Source organism: Cladophialophora immunda, assembly GCF_000835495.1.
Source record: "Cladophialophora immunda strain CBS 83496 unplaced genomic scaffold supercont1.7, whole genome shotgun sequence".
In the NCBI taxonomy this organism is placed as follows: Eukaryota; Fungi; Ascomycota; class Eurotiomycetes; order Chaetothyriales; family Herpotrichiellaceae; genus Cladophialophora; species Cladophialophora immunda.
In genome coordinates, this window is record NW_015622547.1 from 3803816 (window position 1) to 3823637 (window position 19822).

A 19822-nucleotide genomic window follows, 5' to 3' on the forward strand; every position below is an offset into this window, starting at 1 on the left:
GGCCTACCTGATAACCACCCCATTGCATGCCGGCCATGAAGAGCACCATTCCAGATATGCTGAGAAACCCGCCGATATAGTCGATTTCGCGGAGGACCTCCATCTTCGATTTGCCCTTGGAGTTGATCCGAGGCGGAGGGAAGTAGAACAATGCCGTGATGATGAGCCCGAGTCCATTCCATACGCAGATGATAATGCCGTTGTAGCGCCAACCGGCATGGGCTAGGTGTGTCAGCGAGCTCTATATTCGGGACAAGGGAAGCAAGTCTCCACGTACAAGCAATCATCTGTGCATACAGTCCAGAGGGCAAGAAGGGTACGATGGTGAAGATCAGAACCGCGACGTAGGCACCACGCTTCCTGGTGGGAGCCATCTCAGAAGTCACTGCCAACGCCGTGAGCTCGCTGATCCCAGCAGCTGCTCCCGCAATGGTTGTGCCGGCTGTGATAGTATTGTGTTAGGCGCCTCAACTCTCACAAAGATACAATGCATGGAAGGAAAGCATACCGATAAACATGTTCATTGACTTTGCAGTCGTTGCAATGACGGTGCCCAGGACAAGCATTCCCGCACCGATCAAAGCCACATAGCGTCGACCGAGAAGGTCCGAGAGGGAGCCAACGAAAGGACAAACGCCCGCGAGAGCAAGCAAATTCCCCAAAATCTGGTGGACGAGTAAGTGTAAATGCATCTCTCAGACCATCTTCGAGAACCTACAAACCAAATCCATCTATCCAGCCCGCCAATGTCTCCGTAGATGTAGGGAGGAATACTACCTGTGCGATGGCAGTCAGGACTAACCCTCACAGACGATCAGGAGGATCCTACCATAGAGGTAGACGGGAATTTGGCTGCCAGTCCAGAGCAAGGCCATCGCAAGCAAACTCATGAAACGTCTGAAGGTCATCTAGATTGGAACTCAGTACGCAATCACCTCCATAGAATCGTGCGCAAGAGGGAGAACATGACATACCTTTGGCTCGTGTTCATGGTCAAGGTCATCTCCATCGACCCGAAGACCAATGACCTTCTCGGCCTGGTCAAGTGATTCTTCATGATGGACCTGAGACTTTTCCGACGACGAAGGTGCCTCGACTGCTAGCTCTTCGGCTAGGCCAGTTGTTTTCTCCGCCATGATGGAGCAACGGTGTAGATGGGCACGGTGGTAGTGAACGTGAAGTTTTCGAAGCTGGCGCCGCAGATAGGTGTAGATTTCGATAGACAGGTTATCGCATTACCCTGGCGTTGCATTATAGATATGTGAAGAGCGCATATAGAGGCTACCTCGGTATGCTGCCTCGGTTGGGCTGTTCTGTGGATGCTGTGGAGAGCGAGATGCGAGATGGACGAGGATTGCTGCGTTAGGGGTTGAATGCGGAAAGAGTTTCGCTGTAGCTAGTATGTTTGTCGGCCATGATTTGTCGACTGTGCTACAGGCGAAGGAAAATGTTCCACCATGTACGAAGTATTCTGGGGACATCGCGGGATAGTCTCCTGTTCGGCCAGGGATAGGCGCGTTAATGTGGCGAAGAGGCGGCATTGGGAGGCCATTGTGCCCACAATGGTGGATCCCTTCTCCTCCGAGGCCTGCATTGAGTGAAGGGCTGAGCAGTTGTGCAGAATAGCTGGTCAATAGGTACCAAGTAGAGGTAGAGGTAGAGGTTGAGGTGTTGGCAGGGGATCCCTGTGACATTGGGTGTGTACACAAGGCTGGGCGCAGGACGACCTGCTCTGAACGTTCACATTCTCCCACCAAAACCTAATCACCACCGAGACCACGCTTGGCCTCTATGGCCTTCACAAGCATCTCCTCCTCCGCACCAAAAGCCTCCTTCATCCTCCTCTCCCTCGTTCGTCCCGCCTTCTACTTGGCGCTTTGCGGGCCTCTCCCCCGCAATCTCCCGCCAATGGACAAAGATCCGAGGTCCCTCTCCTCCTCCACTCAGACATAAGGCGGAGACTCCTGCAAAAGCGATGGCCCCCTTGCAGAGGTGGACGTCCACCAACTTTGCTCAGCACAGGAGGAGGCGCCATGGATACACAGCCGCCACGCAAGAGGAAGCGCTCAGCCATCGCGTGCACGCGTTGTCATGATCGAAAGGTCCGGTGTTCGCTGGCCTTCCAGGGCATCCCATGTGCAAACTGTGCTCAGGATGGCACCACTTGCAAGGTCTATGGCCAGCAGCATGCTGCGTCCGTGTCCTTGCCTTCCCCTGGTCATCAGTTAGGCCACTCATCGCGTTCGATTGAATACAACACTCGGCCAGATCCAGCGATCCAGCCTTCATCGAAGCCAGTTTACCCTCTCACGCCGTCTCCAGCATCTATACCCATTGCCGAGGTAACGCACCAAGGGTCGGATACCGTTGAAATCACCCGGGATCGCGTAAACGTGGAGAAGAGTCCTGCCCGTGTCGCCTCCCCAGACTGTCAAAGGGGGCCAGAAGCATCAAGCGAGATCGCAACTGGCACTCAGCAAACTCCCACCACTGTTTCCGATTCGCTATCTGACAAGCCTCGTGGGCCTGAGCAGTCACGGGACATCCTGGTGCCTTATTATGCCGGTATATTTTCAAGCCCTCTGGTGAGACCCAACAGGACTGACTTCTTCTCTTAGGAGAGGCTGAGGGACTCGAATTTGTGTTCGATATCTGCTCGCCAAATCGATCGGTGAAAGGAGCCCCTTATATCATCAGCCGCAACATCCTCAAGCGACAGCATTTCAAACCAGAGATAACCCCTGGCTCCAGGCCCCTGTTTCCGCCTCCTGTCTGCGCGCGGCTCCTTCGCTGCTTCTTCAGCTACGTCTACCCTGTCTTGCCTGTCGTCAATGCAGGGGAATTTATTACGAAGTACTCCGATGACCCCAACAGTGTCAGCTGTCTGTTACTGTGGTCAGTGTTTTTTGCTGCAGCCATCTACATTGATGCAGACGCCCTCAAAGCTATAGGGTTCCAATCTCGTAAGGTCTTGAAGCAATTTTGCTATCAGAATGCTAAGGTCAGATGATTCCTCGTACTGATATACACCCCGAGCTAACAACATCTAGAGAACATACGATGCACAGCTCGAGACCGACAAATCCGCTATCATTGCGTCAGTTCTGCTTCTGGGGTACTGGTACGTCGATCTGGAAGACCTGGACGGAGCCTGCTATTGGATTGGCTCGGCAATCCACCTATGCTTTGGTATTGGGCTCCATCGTGAACCCAGCTATTCTCGGCTTCAACGATGTCCTTTCACTCAATCACAAATAGCACTCTGGAGGCGGTTGTGGTGGTGCAGCTACTACCGCGATGCCTGGCTCTCGTTGGGTACTGGAAGGCCGATGCGCGTCCACCTGGATGACTGCGATCTACAACTGCCAACAGTGCACGATGTCGTGGATGATTTTAAAGACTTATCGCCGGAACTGTGCGAAGCATTCCAGCCCCTCGATCTTGAAGGGTTGGCGGAACTCTGGATTAAAATACTCCGGCTGTCAATCAAGCTGGAAGATGCTATGGTGCTACATTACCGCCCGAGAAGGCCGCCACTATCTTTGTCTCAATTAGAAACCGACTATGCAGACATATCACATCTTCTTGACAGCCTTCCCGTGGACATCGAAAACCGGTCCCGAACCCTGACGCTTCACATGTACCATTTCAAATGCTACTGTCAAGCGGTCATCATCCTTCTTCATCGGTCCTACATTCTTTCGACGCCTGTACACCTGTCACCAGCCGAAAGAAACAGTCTCCAAGCAGCCGCGACCCAGAGATCCAAGACCGCTGCAGCCGATTCCACGAGCACTCTCAACAGACTAATCGCGCAGGACATGATTGAAACCTCGCCTACAATGCTAGTGACTGCTATGATGGTCGCAATGCAAATTCATTTATTCGAGCTTGCTCGGTCCGATGGCCTCATCCGTCAGCATGCTGGGCACAATTTGAACCTGCACCTGATGGTTCTCTCGCATCTCAACAAGACGTTTTGGAGCGCAGACATGCATCGCAACCTCTTTACCGAAGTCCTGAAGGCGCTGAACGCCGGGAGAACAGGAGACGCGAAGCAATATGCAGGCTACGCGGCGGGCCTGCAAGATCCGGCTGCGCAAGCAAGCACACCTCACCTTCGTGACGATCAGGCGAATCCCATGAACACGGTTCTCGACACCTGCGGACTGAGCGGAACTGCCTTTGACGAATTCTTTGCGTCATTTGGCCCCTTTGACAATTTCCAATTTCTGTTTGACGAAGGGTAAGCCTCGCATGCTCTTGAAACGTGCCGGGTCTAACCCGCGGTCATCTGCTGGTCTAACGCTGAAGGTAGGAGATTGGATTATAACCACAATCCGGATATTAGCCTCGTATGAGCCTTGAAGTCGAATACCTCGAGCACGAACTTTATGCATGAATGATCGGCAGTAGAAGGACTCGAATACACGTTGATTTCCCGATGCGCCATAGACCTGGAGGGCACTCGTGGTTCAATGAAAAGTGGGTGTGTCGGCGTTGGAATGAAAGTCGTGTGGCGAAGGGTGAAGGTGCAAGGCTGAGGCACAGCCACAATGCAGACAGACAGAGAAGCAAAGGCAGCAAGGATATAGACGCTCAGCCAAGGAATGCCATCTCTATCAGACTGTATCTTTCTCTCACATAAATAGGCCCTTGCAGCCTCTGCGGCGGCGTATGTCGTCGGTGAGCCATTGAAGCCGAGAATGTGGAGTTTGTATATAACAAGCCGGTCCCTTTGCCAGCAACGACACAATGACCTCGGCCTCTTGGACAGCTTTTCAATCTATTTTGATTTTATCGTCATGAACAACACGGTATCTGGGCACACAGTCCCCCATCGCAATGCAAATCCGGAACCTCAGATCAAGCCCCTCGACGCCGACAAGCTTGTGGTTCCCGACTATAGCTGTGTCCGACCTTTTGATATCTGGCCAAAAGTTGGAACACCAGAACTCCTCCCTACCACCCACCACCCCAGCCTTGAAAGCATTCTCAATCTCGTCGTCATCATCATCATTATCATCATATGCGGAACGGATTGTTCAAGTCAAACTGGTAACCGCACGACAGCTGGGGCACCTGGGAGTAATGCTGCTGCAGGAGGGCTCTGGTGTTTTGCAAGATCTGGAAAAAGGCCCCAGGTGGAGCGAGCCCTGTCGTTAGCACTAGCACTGGCACTGGGCACTGGGGCGCTGGAAAGGATATATAGCTACCACCGCTAGGTAAATCGAGCGGCATCGGAGAGAAAATAGGGTAAAAGGCCACCGTACCTGGACGTATGAAATGTTCCAGTAGACATCTGTCTTCATGGTCTCGAGAAACGCCCATGACATGGCTCCTAAAGTCCCCGGCCGACATCAAAGCCGTGGGTCAGTAAACCGCTCCCTAAAGGGGGAATGACCGGAAAACAAAGGCCAGGCCTGGGAGATCATTCTGGCTGGCTTGGGAAAAGGTGGGTAAGGGGAGAGAACATACCGACATGTCGGCCGTTGATGAAAGCGTCCGCGGAGGTCTGCTCGTCCTTGCAGCCCGAGAACATGAAGACCGACTTGTTCTCGGGCCCCCAGTCGTCCTCGAACTCGCCCACGCCGTGCAGACCCTCCTCGTAGTCGCCGTCGTACTGGTGCTTGAGGCTGCGGAAGAACGAGGTCGCCCCGGCGAGAAGGTGGCGCGCCTCGCCCGAGCCGTCGAAGGCGAAGTCGCCGCGGATGAGGTGCGATGCCTGCGGAGAAAAAACCATGCCCTTCGTCAGCGGATCGTCGCTCTCACTTGCCCAAAGCTGCAGTCCTCGGCGCGAGATGGTCCCTGTGAGGCACTTTTGCGTCAAGAAGGGGTGCTGTTTTTGTCACATGAGACAGATAGACATTGCAGCCCCCAGCGATGGATATGCCCGACTCTCATGCTTTGATGTTTCTCTGGTCGGTAACTCACACCGAAGATGCCGATGGGTGGTGACCGGGGGGACGGCGCAACTGTGTACTCACCTCGCCAATCAATTCGGCGCCAGCTCTCAGGTTGTCCATGAGGTTGACATTGCCGTCATTATCGGTCCCTGCATTGGCGTGGTATCAGCAGAGGAATAGAAGCCACCAGACCCGAATCCCCCTAATGCTGATAGGAAAATAGGGCACTTTCTCGTTCTGGAGATTTCGATAGTGATAAGAACGGCGAGACTTACGGTATACGAAGGGCAACTCCACCGCGGAACCACTGGCGCCCCCAAATTAGTAATTCTGATATCTCACGGGGGGCACGGGGGCCTATGAAGGAGGGGGAAGTAAGTAGATCTCCGGGCTTCTCACCTATGGCAGCAGTCGAACAGGATAAACAGCGTACTGTTCGGCGGCAGGGCGCTGATCAGGGCACGGTGCAGGGTCGAGCTATCGATCTGGCCCGTCCTCTCGAAGTCGACGGGGACGATGGTATCCGCGAAGCCACTCGTATGGGATCCGTCCTCGTCCGGCACCTGACCGCCGTGGCCCGAGTAGTGCAAGAAACACATACTCCCGGGCTCACTGACCAGCCACTGCATCGCGGCGAGGATGTTGTGCGCAGTGGGAAAGTAGGGCCCGCGGGGGTCGTTCATGTCGGTGAGGACGACCATGCTGGCAGGGTGGTTGGAGAAGCCCCGCGACGCCAGGAACTCGGCCATGTTGTTGACATCGTCGACGCAGCCCTGCAGCTGGTGCTGCGAGCCCATGTAGTTGATGCCGATGAGCAAGGCTTTCCGGCGGCCCATCCTCTCGTTTCCAGACAAAGGAGATGGATGAGCATGCGACAGCCTCGAATGACCGGGGGGGCTTTAAATCCCACAAAGCCCATGGGCCATTGCAAGGCGCAAGAATAGAAACAAACACACGGGGCCACGGCTCTGGGAAATGGTTGGGCCGCGCTCAGCTCGCAATAATCAACGCCTGAACGAGTTGATTCGACGCAATTAGCCGAACCACGAACAACGCTGACTCGGCGCAGCCGGGAAAACCTTGACTGGTGCGGCTGACTGATTCATCATGTGAGACCTGAGGCTTTATCCTTTCTGGTCGGGATAGAAGCGTGAATGCCTTCAGAAGGGGAGAATGGTCGCTCTCAAAGGCTCACGGTCAGGAAGGATGAGGTTGGGTCCTCAGCCTTGTTATAGGTGACGACACGAGGCTGGACCAGAAACGGAGCTGAACAAGGACACAACGGAATCTGAATATGAGTCCTGGAAAACGAATTCGAATTCTGGAATTCTTGTTGCCACTAACAGTAGGAAAGATTCTACCATAATTCCCACTTTTGCCTGTCCCCCGTCCGCCATGCCTAAAGTGCAGACAGTAGAACCAGACCCCCCAAATATACAGACCAGAAATTCCCCGTATTTAAAATACCAATTCGTCCTCGGATAATAACATCCTTCCTAAAGGGAATATCAAACAGCAGGCCTTCCAGCAGCGCACTCATGACCTCGTAACACATAAAACACACAGGCGACAGATTCCCATACCCTCGCGCGGGGTCTATACACTGAACCATTCGCAAATACAATTCGATCCCAGCTGCTCCACCGAGTTGGGTGACCGTCGGGGCATCACCATCCTCTTGCTGGGACCGGAAGTAGGGGCGCTGTAGTCGCTCTCCTCGATGCAAATGGTCGGCACATTGGGTATGGGCATGATTTGCCAGTTGTTGAGGACTTGCATCTGCTGGCAATACGGTTGCACATTGTTGTCAGGTTTCCGCTTCTCCACCATCTTGACGAGTTTGGGGAAGTCGGGTGATCCAACCGTGGCTTGACGTTTGACTTTGGTGCCGGGCCAGTAGTCGTCATCGTCAGTCGGTTCACTTGGGTATGGCGTGGTGGCTGATGCGGGCGTAGTCGTCGGTCCAGTCCCGTATCCAGGGCCACTATATGACGCACTGAGAGGACCGGCGCTGGTGGGCCTGCTGGATGCAGACGTTATCGTAGAGCTACTGCTATACGTCTCGTAGGCGTCGTCCATGTTTTGATCCAAAAAGACCCAGAATTCGCTGACGGAAGAGTTCCAGAAACAGTACCAGGGCTTGTCTCCAACACTGAGATAGTTGACCCCCCAGTAGCCCCCCATGCCTCTTTCGGCCAACTCTGGGCCAGAGACGGAGCGTTTCATCGACCCAGGTTCAGGAGAGAGTTGATCAGCAGGAACTAGAACCGCAAGTCAGTGATTGGTTGCTCAAGGGCATGAGAAGAACGCACCAATGATCAGCTTGTCGAAAAGTACACTGAAAAAAAGGGCGACACCGAGTTGATCGTCTTCCTTGTCCATGTATGGTTGCAGCCCGAATGATGTCCCGTTGAAATCGGGAGGTTGTGGTCCGTACTTAAACAGTTGAGGTCGCACGGAGTAGTCGTCAAACACTACCGAAAAATTCGGACCATTTGAGAAGAAGTTGATCCCAAGCAGGGCGAAGTCTAGACATTCCCATGTATGAGAGTACTCATCGTCGACTACGCACGAATCGATCTCCTGCGTCTGATTGAGGGGGATTGTATAGTGACCCGTTGGACATGACGGAGTCGACGGACCAGTTTGAGCGGGGTCAGCGTCAAGCCAAACGGTCGTAGTCGCTGCGCTGTTGAACAATTAGAGATATTCGCATAGGCGTTTGTTTGTTCAACTTACACTTCGGCTTGGTGTGTTCCATGTTGATTTCCTACAACCCCACCAATGACTCCACCAATTACCGCTGCCAGTACGACGATTGCAACGACAATCACCACTGTCCAGATCGGTAATCCACAGCATGTCCTTCTCCGTCGTTTTTCGCTTAGCCCTTCTTTCCTCGCGACTTCATCTTGAGATGGCCCCGAGCCGACGGCCGTCAATTCAACATCTGATCCAGACCCCGCAGGAGGCTGAATGGTGGAAGCAGGACCCGATTCTTCGGTGATGGTCGATGTCTGCGGGTCTATTCGAGCCATGTCTCCCTTCGCGATGACGTTGTCCGCATATCGGCTGTAGGGCGGTAATTGCTCGATGTGGCCATCGCTACCAACAATGTCGCCCAATTCATTACTGGAAGATGATGTCTCGGGCGGATATGATTGACCCAGTCCAGGAAACCCCAATGCGATATGGGTGTCCGAACTATCATCATCCTCAGGGACTGTGTTTTGAGGATACATAGAGTACGGGTGCTCGGGACCGCCTTGTGGGACAAAGGGTAGTTCTAGGGGCCGAATGGTCGAATCGCTGATAACACTAGACGCTCTTGTAACTTGGGGATATAGCCCATAGGGCTGACTTGGAGCCGTTGGTCCTCTGTAAGGACTCTGGGCTCGTGGGATGGAGAATCGAGAGGAGGTGCTGAGGGTTCTTCGAGTGTCTGCGATGGAACGGGACGATGTTGATACGGCTCGGTGGGGGTAGGCGGAGGATTCGGCTGGAAGGGTTCTTTTGGACATGGAAAGTCTATTTAAGCCAATTGTGTTTCCAGAAAGCCCAGGAGGGATATATTCACGCGGATTGTTGTTTGTGTCATTGCGCTGGTCGAGGTTCAGCTCTTCCGGTCGGCTGTCAATCGAGTCCGTGGGACTGGAAGCGCCTATTGAATCTGCAGGGTCGACGGCATAATCGTCACTGAAAACATTGGGGTTGGAGGTGTCTATCGATGACCTTCGCGGCGTGATGCCACCGTCCATCGATGTCGATCGTCTTGAAGGAGGTCGTCGCGCCATGGGCGCTGCGCCACCCTTTTAGGAGGCCGGCTCCGGACACGCGAAGACAGACCGTTGAGGAGACGAGGAAATCGGCGGACAATTGGGGGGTACTACAGATGGAGGTTCGACGTGGGAAGGAACGTATCGGAGGGAGGGAGGCGGGTGAGTTGAGGGCGGTGGATGTTGAACTTGTCGGATGAGCATGAATTGTGAGAGCGGAACAAGAGCAGCCGTCAAAGGTAGGAACAGGAGGTCTCATTAGACTCAGTCTGCACTTGCCGTGCCCATTCCACTCTGGTCTTGGCCGTCGGCCAATAGCGTGCTAGTTGGTCTTAGTCGCCTTGGCAATCCCATCGATCATGCTCGCTTTGAGACAAGGCGGCATCAGGCCTTCTCGCATAAATAATTCTATCTGCATGGCTGACTTTACGACCGTCACCCGGCATTCATCGGTGTCGATCCCTATTGTTCTTCTCAGATCCTGTAATCGTTTAACCGGGAGACTGCGGGAATATTGCCAGCGTTGCACCTCGTTGTGCGTCAGGGACTAATCGTATGGGGCATTTCTGGCCGTGAAGTCTCCTACACTATGACTGCTGCGGCCGAGGTGCAGGCTTTGCTGCGCTTCTTGACCAAAGATGCCCGCATTCCATTGGCAGAAGCCATGCCCAAGATCCACGCCCTCCGGAAACACCAACTTAATACGCCCGAGAACATCTCCAAGGCCGACGAGACTGATCTTAAATCCATCTTTGCTGATGAGAAGGTGCTGAAGCAGGTGATCAACGCGGCCAAGCGTGTTTCCAATCCCAAAAAGCGAGCAGCCACGCAGTCGAGTTCTCCAACCTCAAAGCGCACGAGGACAGATCAAGATCTGCCTGATGATGATGAGCTTTCTCTTGCACTACCCCAGACAGAGATACCCATTGCCGAGCTAGAGAATATCATCATTGAGACGAACCGCGCACCCCTTTTCCTCGCCTTCACTATCGCTGTCCTTGCGTATACACATCCTGAGCAACCTGTCTCGAGTCGATGGAGCTTGGCGCAAGCAGTCGTGAGCGCAGGTGCACAGAGCAAAGCGAAATACCTTGGTCTGACAACCGGGCCGACTGCGGAAGAAGATGGTTGGGCCCAAGGCCAACCCAAAGTCAAGATAATGGGACGTGAGGTGGCCGTGATGCGGAGGCACGTGGCTGCCTCCGTCGATGACGAGACATCTACTCCTAGTGTTGCGTTCTGGGGCCTTGATCTCGAAGCGCTTCGCAAGTCCAATGGACCTTTGATTGCTGGTAAGGACATCAAGAAATCTACCGGGCCTCCTATACACAAGCCTATTTCACCTCGAAACTACCTGCTCAAATCCATGATGGTTGTCGAGTCCGGCCCCGCGGAATCCGTAAAGGATACCGACGAGAAGAAGCCTGCCTTGAAGAAGATAACCCCAAAGGAAATGGCGAGAAGGAGGGAGGAAGCTGCCGCTATGACTCTCAAGGCGATCGACGCAGTGTGCAAGAGTTGGGCACCCACGCTGAGCGCGCAAGAGCTTGACCAGAGAGCACAGGTGTGGTATACGCGTGTTCGGCCAGATGTCGAACAAGGCCAAGCCGGCTGGGGACAGCGAGGCCAAGTACGCCTGGCGGAAATCCTCGCACTGAGAAAGGGATAGACCACGCATGCCATGGCAAGTCACCACATCTGATCTACGCCACAGACTAATGGAGAAGCAAAGGCTGTCTTGATTGATGCGCGCCAAATGACACAAATGTCACGATTGCATTGCATGCTGGAAAGGCATGATGAGACTATCAGAGCATGACTGTACTCATATATTCCCATTCACTTGCACGACGGGATGCCTCCTTGTTGGCACACTTCAGCAAAACCGACCCCCATCATCACAACTTCGCTTCAGACCTGATCCCCAGGTTACAGTCTTCCCTTTTGAATGCCATCAACGCCCAGTGCGATTTCAATTTCCGGCACCATGATTCAAGTTGCACCTGCATCGTCTGCCTCGCACCGCTTCGGGCATTTCTGAAACGTCGCTACTTTTTGTCTTCTGATGGGCGTCCAACGTCGCCTGCCCCTGAGTGTTAGATTATACCATATCGGACTAGTTTGGGAGAGAAGACAGACCCTTCCAAAACTGCTTGTCCACCTTGTTATCGTCCTCACTCAACTGGTTTACCGTCCTCTCGTGTCGTTGTTCCAGCTCTTCGTTATGCTTCCGAACTTCCGGGTCATTCTTTTCGGCGGCGGATTTGGGGCTGTGGATTTTAGGGCTGCCACCCTGACTTGTGGACGAGCTTCCACCTTTGCCAGTTGCAGGAGCTTCTGGGCCGGGATGCTCCATGTGGGCTTTGGGGTTGTCCTTGTCGGTGCCCTGCTGCATCCCAGACTGCTCATTCCCATAAGACTGATGTGCGGATCTTCTTGGGTGTGCAGGATAGTAAAGGGCTGGGAAACGGCGAGGGACTCGGACTGGCCTCGCGGCCACACGAAGAATGGGCTGCATTTTGGCTGCTTCAGTGAAGGTTTTGGTGGATGGTAGAAATTTCGGCAGCAGAAGATATGGGCAGACTCCAGCTCAGAAGTACGCTGGAAGTGAAGGTCAAAAGGCCATGGAAACTTGCAAGGAGTGCCACTGATGATCCTCTGATGCATTGCGTCGACTTGATGACTTCATGGAATGCCAAGCCTGCTATTGATGGTATTGAATACTACTACGAACCGCAGGGGGCTGATCACAGCCTTGCCCACGTTTCTCGGACCTGCACAACCAACATGGATTAACTACTTGCTTGAAAGCCGCAAGCCAGAAGCTAGAGGGGTTTCTTGTCCTTTGCTCCCCGGGAAGACTACTAGATACCTAGCATCGTCCTGTACAGACCGGTAGCAGTGCCTGCGCCACAAGCATCGGATTTGTTCTTCGCTCTAAGTGATGGTGACGTCAGGCTGAGTTTTTCGCGTGTCTTGCTTTCCCCGCATCACGAATCGCGTCAGTTGTTGGCGTCACGCACCTGAAGCTCTGCTGCTGTTTTGTTTCGTCGGACTCGTGTCCCGCAACATCTGACTGGATCTGCGTTGGCAGTAAAAGGCACATTAAGCACCCCTAAAAGTACCTAGACATCCACTTAGATGGCTTCCTGTAAGGTAAAATCTTTGGTGCCTCGCTGCTTGTGACCTGGGCCTTGACCTGCCTGTGGCGCCACTTCTGCCTCATCTCCCACCTGCCCTTCCATCACTGCCCATCAACCAGTCAAACTGTGAACAAACTCTGACGTCAAGGCTGGCACAAACATTCAATCTGTCAACTTTGCCTGGACTTCTTCTCTTCGACCTTTTAAGTCCTCTGTTTCAGACAATATCACCTCTCTAACTCTCCTCATCTCCATCACCTACCCGAAGACACCCCGAAATCAAACTGCGACCATGAGGTTCTCCCTCACCAAGTTCCTCGTCGTCGCTCTGGCTTCGACCGAGGTCGTTGTTGCCAGTACTTGGTTCAGCAAAGCTGGTATGGCCACTGTCCGCGCGATGCCCACAGCGACACTGCTGACCTCCTTTTAGCTTACAACAAGTGGCATGAGACCGAGCTCGAGCGCTGGCTCTCCGATCACGATGTTCCCTACCCTACTCCTGCGGATAGAAAAGACCTCGAGAACCTCGTCAAAGAGAATTGGCAGGCCAAGGTGGTCGACCCTGTCGCCACAGCTGGGGACAAGACAAGTGATAGCTACCACAGCGTCAAGGACTGGATCTTTGACAGGTGAGGCTCTACTGGCTCCTTTTGCCTGTCGTCATCGCTAATTTTCAATAGTTGGACCGAGTCGTCTTTGAAAAGCTTCCTTGATCACCACAACATCCCTGCTCCCCAACCACGTACCAGAGATACCCTCTTGACTACTGTCCGCCAGCACTACGATGGCGTTGCAAAACAGCTGGGAGAGTACGCCTCCTATCCGGGTGACTGGCTCTACTCGACTTGGTCCGAATCCGAGCTCAAGGAGTTCCTCGATGAGCGCGGTATCCCTGTTCCACAGCCCACCACTCGAGACAAGCTTATCGCCCATGTTCGCCGCAATGCTCGATTGGCCTCCCTCAACATGTCATCCGCTGCGTCTGCTGCGAGTGCGTCTTATTCCAGTGCCAGCTCTGTAGCGAGCAAATCCGCCTCCAGTGCACAGGCCAGCCTTAGCGATGCTCTGTTCGACGCTTGGTCTGACAGTCAGTTGAAGGAATTCCTTGACAGCCACGGTGTTCCTGTTCCACAGGGTAGCCGCAAGAACGAACTCATTGCATTGGCTCGCAAACAACGTTCGAAGCTTGAGGCGAGCGGCTCCTCGCTTTCCAGCACGGCCGCGTCTGGATTCGGTGCTGCGACTTCTTCGGCGGGCAATGAGTTTGCAAAGGCAACTGATGATGCTTCTCTTATGGCCGAAGATGCGTTCAACAAGGCTGTGGATACTTGGTCTGATTCTCGCCTCAAAGCTTACCTAGACTCCCGTGGGGTTCCAGTTCCTCAAGGTAGCAAGCGGGACGAGCTTTTGAAGCAAGTTCGATTGAACAAACACAAGGCTGCTACTGGCTGGTCGGCGTGGACATTTGACACTTGGACTCTTGAGAATCTACAGAAGTACCTGGAGGCCCACGGCAAGAAATACAAGAAGAACGCCAAGGCAAGCCGCGAGGACCTCATCAGACAGGCTCAAGATTCCTACGCCTCTGCTTCCAAGAGCGGCGGGACAAACTACGCATCGGTCACCAGCTACCTGGCGAAGCAGACCGACTCCGCCAAGGACACAGCCTTTGATACTTGGTCTGACAGCGAGTTGAAATCGTATCTCGACAGCTATGGCGTCCCCAACTACCAGGGCTCGACCACCAATGAGCTCCGCGCCCAAGCCAAGAAGCAATACAACTATTTCAAGTACGGCACATCGACGCCCTCAGGAACCATTTTTGAACGAATTAAGAGCGGACTGCAATGGGTTCTTGGACAAGCCCAAGGTACTGCTGCCACGGCATCTGCATCTGCATCCAAGTCCGCCAGTTCAGTAGCCAGCGCTGCTTCCAAGAGTGCCACAAGCGCTAAACATGAATTGTAGGCGTGGATGGAAGGAATGACGAATACCCTTAGATGGAGATGGCTCTCATCCAGTGGCGACACAAGGACCCGGAGGAGTTGGTTCGGTGAGGGATCATTCAATGGAGGACCAAGGCATGAGTTTGGCTGGTGAACAGGCTTACGAGACTGTACCTTTAGAGCTTCTTAGCTACGATAACAGATACCATGAACGTGAAAAAAACATGCTTGTACCGGAACATCTTTTGCTTTTGCCCATTCAAGGTCTTTTCCTATCTCATCTCTCGGAAGATCCGGGAGTGTCGTAAAACTAGTGGAAGTCGGTCTTTCGGAAAGGGAGCAATTTGCCTACCACCAGATACTGGATTGAAACATTAGTATACTTGATGCCGACCATTTTCTTGCTAGAATATGTGCCAGTCGAATGAGCACTCACCTTCTCGTCAAATCTCTCGATCCACCCATTCAAGTTGTCCACCTGCTCGGGGGTCAAATCGTCACACGGGTCCAACGGCCCATCCAGGTCCTTGGTCAACATCTCCTCGTCGAAGCTCTGGCAGGCCAGGCCCCTCGTGGCGTCCCTGCCGGCGAAGTTCTCGTACGGGCCGCCGGGTCCGTAGAAGTTGCGGCCGGAGGAGACGTCATACACCTTTCCGCGGACGGCCAGGTAGACGGGGGAGTTGTCGGTGCCGTTGTTCTTGAGCAGGGTGCGCGGGGTGAAGGTCTTGAAGACGATGGGCTGGGGCCCCGGCGGGAGGGATGGCGCCGACTGTGGGCGCAGGCGCAGGTATGCGAGCGTCAGGATCAGGACGAGGAGCGTCAGGTTGAGCGGCGTGAGGAGCGGGGTCGCCACTGCGAAGCTGTAGTGTGGTACCGCTGTGTTAGCAACAATGGCAAAGTCCAGAGATATGGCCTGTCACAGGTTCGGAGCCCGTACAATGTCTCCCGCATGATCTTGTGATGTGCTTCGACTTCTGTGACCATGCCCTCGCGTTAGCCCGACGGATGCCATTGAGGTTAGGAGGGGTGGGGAGGGAGAATCGCGAACCTGGGGGAATCTGGCTCATCTTTGCGGTTTGCACCAGTGCGATATGCTTGACCCCTCCCTTTTCTGATCAAGTTCGAGATATGGTTGCAGAAGGTCAGCTGTAGAAAAAAGTGAGAGCAGACGGGTGTCTGAAATAGATATCAGCTTTCAAAAAGTGGCCACGCCGTGCAAGAGGGCCGATGAGAAGAACCCAAAGTCCCGCATCTTGGTTCCGAAGGTGGAGGGAGGTGCCGTTTCTCCAAGAAGGGAAAGTATCCCGGATATGAGGTCAGCGGATTTGGTTCGCTAGCATATTCTTAGCGTCGAGCTGTTCACTCTGCACCCTGTATGCAAACAGGAAGCATTTGACCTCCATGGATGCCGCGATTCTTCTCCACGACCACCACCAGCTCCCCGCTTCGTGCTGTTGATCCATGGAATCTACTGGAAGGCTCTGTCGACAGTGAATGCATATTTTCCACGCATATCATTGTGGTCCGCTGGCGGGTTCCAGCCGGGTAGGTCGGGTGTTGAAAACTTCAGCCTTGTCTCTGTAAGTATGGAGTAACGTCTGTCTCCTCTATTGAGTTTATCGCGCAATCAGCGAGAACCTGCCGAAGAAAACATCCTGTCCCACAAAGGCTATTGACCCACACCACCTTTCTCCGGCGATTCAAGTTCTCTGTTGAGACTAAATTACTGGGCCGTTGGGGACCTTGAGCGCATCCTCTTCCGGTGTATCTCCATACCCCTAGCCCAACTTTACGATCCGAGGAGAAAAGTGCTATGACGGGTGGCCTGCATGGTACCTGGATATCCGACACTTGCACAACCCGAAATGTCGCCGGCGCACTTGAAGACATGATTGGCACTCCCGCTTCTTCCGAATTGCCCTGGTGGAGAGGTCTGTCCTTGCCCGAAGGCTGAATCAGAACTTTGATTAACGAGATTTATTTGATCACTGACTGGACCAGGCCGTTCTTTCCATGCCTTGAATTTTGCTGTGCTGGGATGAGAAGGGAGACATGAGGAGGCGATCCTACGACTGAAGTTGGATACGGTCTATCCGGTTATGTTCACTGTTCAGATACGGCACTTAGCATAGGCTCCCCAAACGGATCTTCGCGCCCTCCAGCTTGATTCATAACCGTGTTTTTTCATCCCCCCATTCTAGAAATCTGTCTTTGCGATGTCTTATGGAAGCCACTTACCGTTGTAGCAACTTTACAATACTGCGGGAATGCTGGGCTATTTCCAAGACGGCACACTACACTATATTTGAGGTGAAGTTGAACCTCATGGTGGCCGAGCTGGACATTGGGATAACTGCTGCCATCATTCCGGGCTGTCGAGGTTTGTTCATGGATAAGTCTGAGAGGAGGCCAAAGGCCACTCGCTCCGCTACAGCCGGCGCTTGCTTCGATATCCAGGTCGGGTCAGCGGAATTAACTCTTGGATTATAATATTATTCAAGACATCCCCTAGGACCAAAACAATCCCAAGTATAAGGTACGCGGTTGGTCTTTCAAGCGATCCGCTGGATATCATCGTCATCATCATCATGGACTCTTCGGTCAGAGCTTTCCCCGGATAATCTGTCAATCTCGGTCTCAAGTATCTTCAGTCCTCCGTCATCCTGTTGCTCCGGCGGATCTCCTCTGAGAATGATTGGCTTTGTGGGGGACTCTTCTTTACCAGCGCCCATCCTTGACAACGATATCCGCTCTCCAGAGAGCGTTCCTTCGCCCCCGTCAATGTCATCATATTCAGCGCTGCGGTTGCGCGTGGGGAAAAGCCACTGAAATAACACCACAGGCGTGCAAGAAACCCACATCAACCCCATTCGCGACTTTGGATGGTGGTCTTCGTCGTGGTCGCTCGCTTCTTCGCCTTCCAGTGCTCTGGGCTCCTCACCGGCCAGCTTCTCAAGCGACCGCCCCATCGTTTCCGGGATCAGGAAGGAGCAGAGCAAACCCAACAGTGCAAAAGCCCCAAGTATCTGAATGACGTGGGGGAGCCATGGTGAAGCGTCGGTCTCGCCCTTTTCAAATCCGATGCCTCGCAATGGCCCCGTCAGCGCCTGGGCGAGAACTGCACCGACTTTTCCAGAGGCTGCGGCCAGTCCGTGGCAAGTGCTCCTGTATCTCGTAGGAAAGCACTCACCAGGGACAATAAAGGTCGTCGAATTAGGACCTGCTCAAAAATATCAATCAAGGGTGCAGTGTGGGTTTCGAGACCATCACTTACCAAAATTGACAAAGAACAGGATCAGGACAAACACAGCCACCCGTGAAGCGTCGGACATGCTCTCGAAAGAGCTCCCCAGAATCAGAAGGAGGATGGTGATCATGGCGAATCCTCCCACCTGGATCGATTTGCGTCCGATTCTGTCCACGAGCAGGATTGCACAGATGGAGCCAGGTATAGCGCCGGCAACCACCAGGACCAAATTGCCGACCGCGCCGTTGCGGAGGATCGTGTATAATCTTGTAGGGTCGCTGTTGTGGACGGACCCGAACCCCATTTTCTGGAGGAAGATGGTGTTATTCAAAGCCAGGGCATAATAAGCCACATCCAAGAAGAACCACGATCCGCAGGTCCCAAGGAGAATCCAGCCATTGAAGCCTTGTCGGAAGTATCGCCTGAAGTCGCTCCATGAAGACTGTGGTACAACGGCAGCATCAAGGCCGCCCAGAGTCTCACCGGGTCTCAAGCCGGCGCGAATCTCCCTTCTCTCATCCTCGACTTCTCCTTGTCCAGTTCTGGGACCAATCGTGTTTTGAATCCACCCTTTGTAGTCGGCAAAGCCCTGCTCCACATCACGATTCACGTCAAAGGTGTATCGAGGGGTTTCAGGGATGGTCAGTCGATAATACAGTGCGAATGCCGCAGGAACGGCACCGACCCCGATGATGATCCGCCACATTCTGTCCACGGCCAGTTGTGCAGCAGGGGTTTGAGTGCAGGCACTGTCCTGACAGACATTTTTGTCGTTGTCAATCTGGTCTTTGAATGCTGCAATCACGATCGTGGCAACCAGACTGGCGATGAACTGACCAAGAGCCTGGGTCGAGAACACGGCAGCAACCATTGTGCCTCTCCATTTGGTCGACGCAAACTCCGAAGTGATGATGTTTGCAAGAGGGTAATCGCCCCCGATACCGATACCCATGAGAATTCTCCAAAACACCAACAGCCCTGTTATGCCGATTGCTGACGAAGGACCCGTGATGCATTGGCCCAGAGTTGCCAGTCCGATGATTAGCAACTCATACCCATACATACGCTTTCTTCCCACCCTGTCAGCAAGGAAACCGAAGAACAACTGCCCGATAACGGTGCCGACAGATGTCATGACCTTGATCAAGGTATCGTCGACCTGGGGGATCTTGTTCCCATGCTCCGGGAAGTAACAAAACCCACTTTCCAATATCTATTAGCGCATGCAGATGATAAAGAGCCTTGCGACAAGGGCTTCGTCACAGAAGAAAGGAGAGAAGAGGTTTTTACATCATGTCAGATACCAGATTGATGGCAAAAATCTGGCGGAGTCGTCAGCATCGTCGAACGAAGCAGTCCCCTCGAGAGATCACAGACATCATAACTATCAGTCAGGAAGCCAGTCCCCGCCACCAGGATCGCTCGAACATGAGCACGGCTGAAAGATCGTTCATTGATATCCCGCAAAATGAGACGACGACGAAGGGTAGGATCCTTTTGCAATATCAATCAGCGTCAAAATGCACACCGCGTATCGCGCAACTTCACACGCTCCACTTACCTGGATATGCTTGTACTCATCCTCCAAGTCTCGAAAGGCTTTATGCCTCTTCACCATGATGGCTGTTTGTCGGGCTGTCAAGCTCTGGTTTCTTCACAAATCTGACGACATCAGGCTGAGGGACCGTGGGCAGCAAATTCGCGTTCACCCACTGCACCGGGCTGACAAGAGTCGAATGGAAGATAGTGTTACTGTTTAATTTGGAACCAGGAACTAGAGTCCATGGATGTGCGCAGGCTACAA

At 53.5% G+C, this 19822-nt stretch overlaps 7 protein-coding genes across 8 annotated transcripts; 2 read left to right on the plus strand and 5 right to left on the minus strand.

Moving 5' to 3' along the window:
* Positions 1–4600: 4600 nt before the first annotated feature.
* PV07_11998 lies at positions 4601–6830 on the minus strand. Of its 2 annotated transcripts, XM_016399483.1 has the most exons (6): positions 6306–6830; positions 6182–6213; positions 5988–6055; positions 5479–5725; positions 5274–5341; positions 4601–5127 (listed from the first exon to the last, which is right to left on the minus strand). In XM_016399483.1, exons 1-6 carry the CDS (start codon positions 6740–6742, stop codon positions 5026–5028), a joined length of 954 nt encoding a protein of 317 aa, XP_016244045.1. In that variant the 5' UTR covers positions 6743–6830; the 3' UTR covers positions 4601–5025. The 2 variants fall into 2 exon arrangements, with proteins under 2 accessions (XP_016244045.1, XP_016244044.1); XM_016399482.1 differs by having other exon boundaries at positions 4601–5341.
* A 363-nt stretch (positions 6831–7193) lies between these two features.
* On the minus strand, positions 7194–9894 carry PV07_11999 (uncharacterized protein). Its single transcript, XM_016399484.1, has 3 exons — positions 8646–9894; positions 8219–8595; positions 7194–8167 (listed from the first exon to the last, which is right to left on the minus strand). Exons 1-3 carry the CDS (start codon positions 9698–9700, stop codon positions 7503–7505), a joined length of 2097 nt encoding a protein of 698 aa, XP_016244046.1. The 5' UTR covers positions 9701–9894; the 3' UTR covers positions 7194–7502.
* Positions 9895–10101: 207 nt separating this feature from the next.
* Positions 10102–12630, plus strand: PV07_12000 (uncharacterized protein). The gene is made up of 2 exons (XM_016399485.1): positions 10102–11366; positions 11415–12630. Exon 1 carries the CDS (start codon positions 10272–10274, stop codon positions 11349–11351), a length of 1080 nt encoding a protein of 359 aa, XP_016244047.1. The 5' UTR covers positions 10102–10271; the 3' UTR covers positions 11352–11366; positions 11415–12630.
* PV07_12001 (uncharacterized protein) lies at positions 11731–12200 on the minus strand (the record flags this gene model as incomplete). Its single annotated transcript, XM_016399486.1, has 2 exons — positions 11731–11765; positions 11822–12200. 2 exons carry the CDS (start codon positions 12198–12200, stop codon positions 11731–11733), a joined length of 414 nt encoding a protein of 137 aa, XP_016244048.1.
* An 81-nt stretch (positions 12631–12711) lies between the features above and the next one.
* Positions 12712–15009, plus strand: PV07_12002 (uncharacterized protein). Its single transcript, XM_016399487.1, has 3 exons — positions 12712–13202; positions 13256–13454; positions 13506–15009. The coding sequence occupies exons 1-3, from the start codon at positions 13118–13120 to the stop codon at positions 14791–14793; spliced, it is 1572 nt and encodes a 523-aa protein (XP_016244049.1). The 5' UTR covers positions 12712–13117; the 3' UTR covers positions 14794–15009.
* Positions 14512–15991, minus strand: PV07_12003 (uncharacterized protein). The gene is made up of 4 exons (XM_016399488.1): positions 15820–15991; positions 15709–15745; positions 15208–15631; positions 14512–15132 (listed from the first exon to the last, which is right to left on the minus strand). The coding sequence occupies exons 1-4, from the start codon at positions 15836–15838 to the stop codon at positions 15082–15084; spliced, it is 531 nt and encodes a 176-aa protein (XP_016244050.1). The 5' UTR covers positions 15839–15991; the 3' UTR covers positions 14512–15081.
* A 1332-nt stretch (positions 15992–17323) lies between these two features.
* PV07_12004 (phosphate:H+ symporter) lies at positions 17324–19636 on the minus strand (the record flags this gene model as incomplete). The annotated part of the gene is made up of 3 exons (XM_016399489.1): positions 17324–17991; positions 18046–19231; positions 19580–19636. The coding sequence occupies 3 exons, from the start codon at positions 19634–19636 to the stop codon at positions 17324–17326; spliced, it is 1911 nt and encodes a 636-aa protein (XP_016244051.1).
* Between the last annotated feature and the right edge of the window lie 186 nt (positions 19637–19822).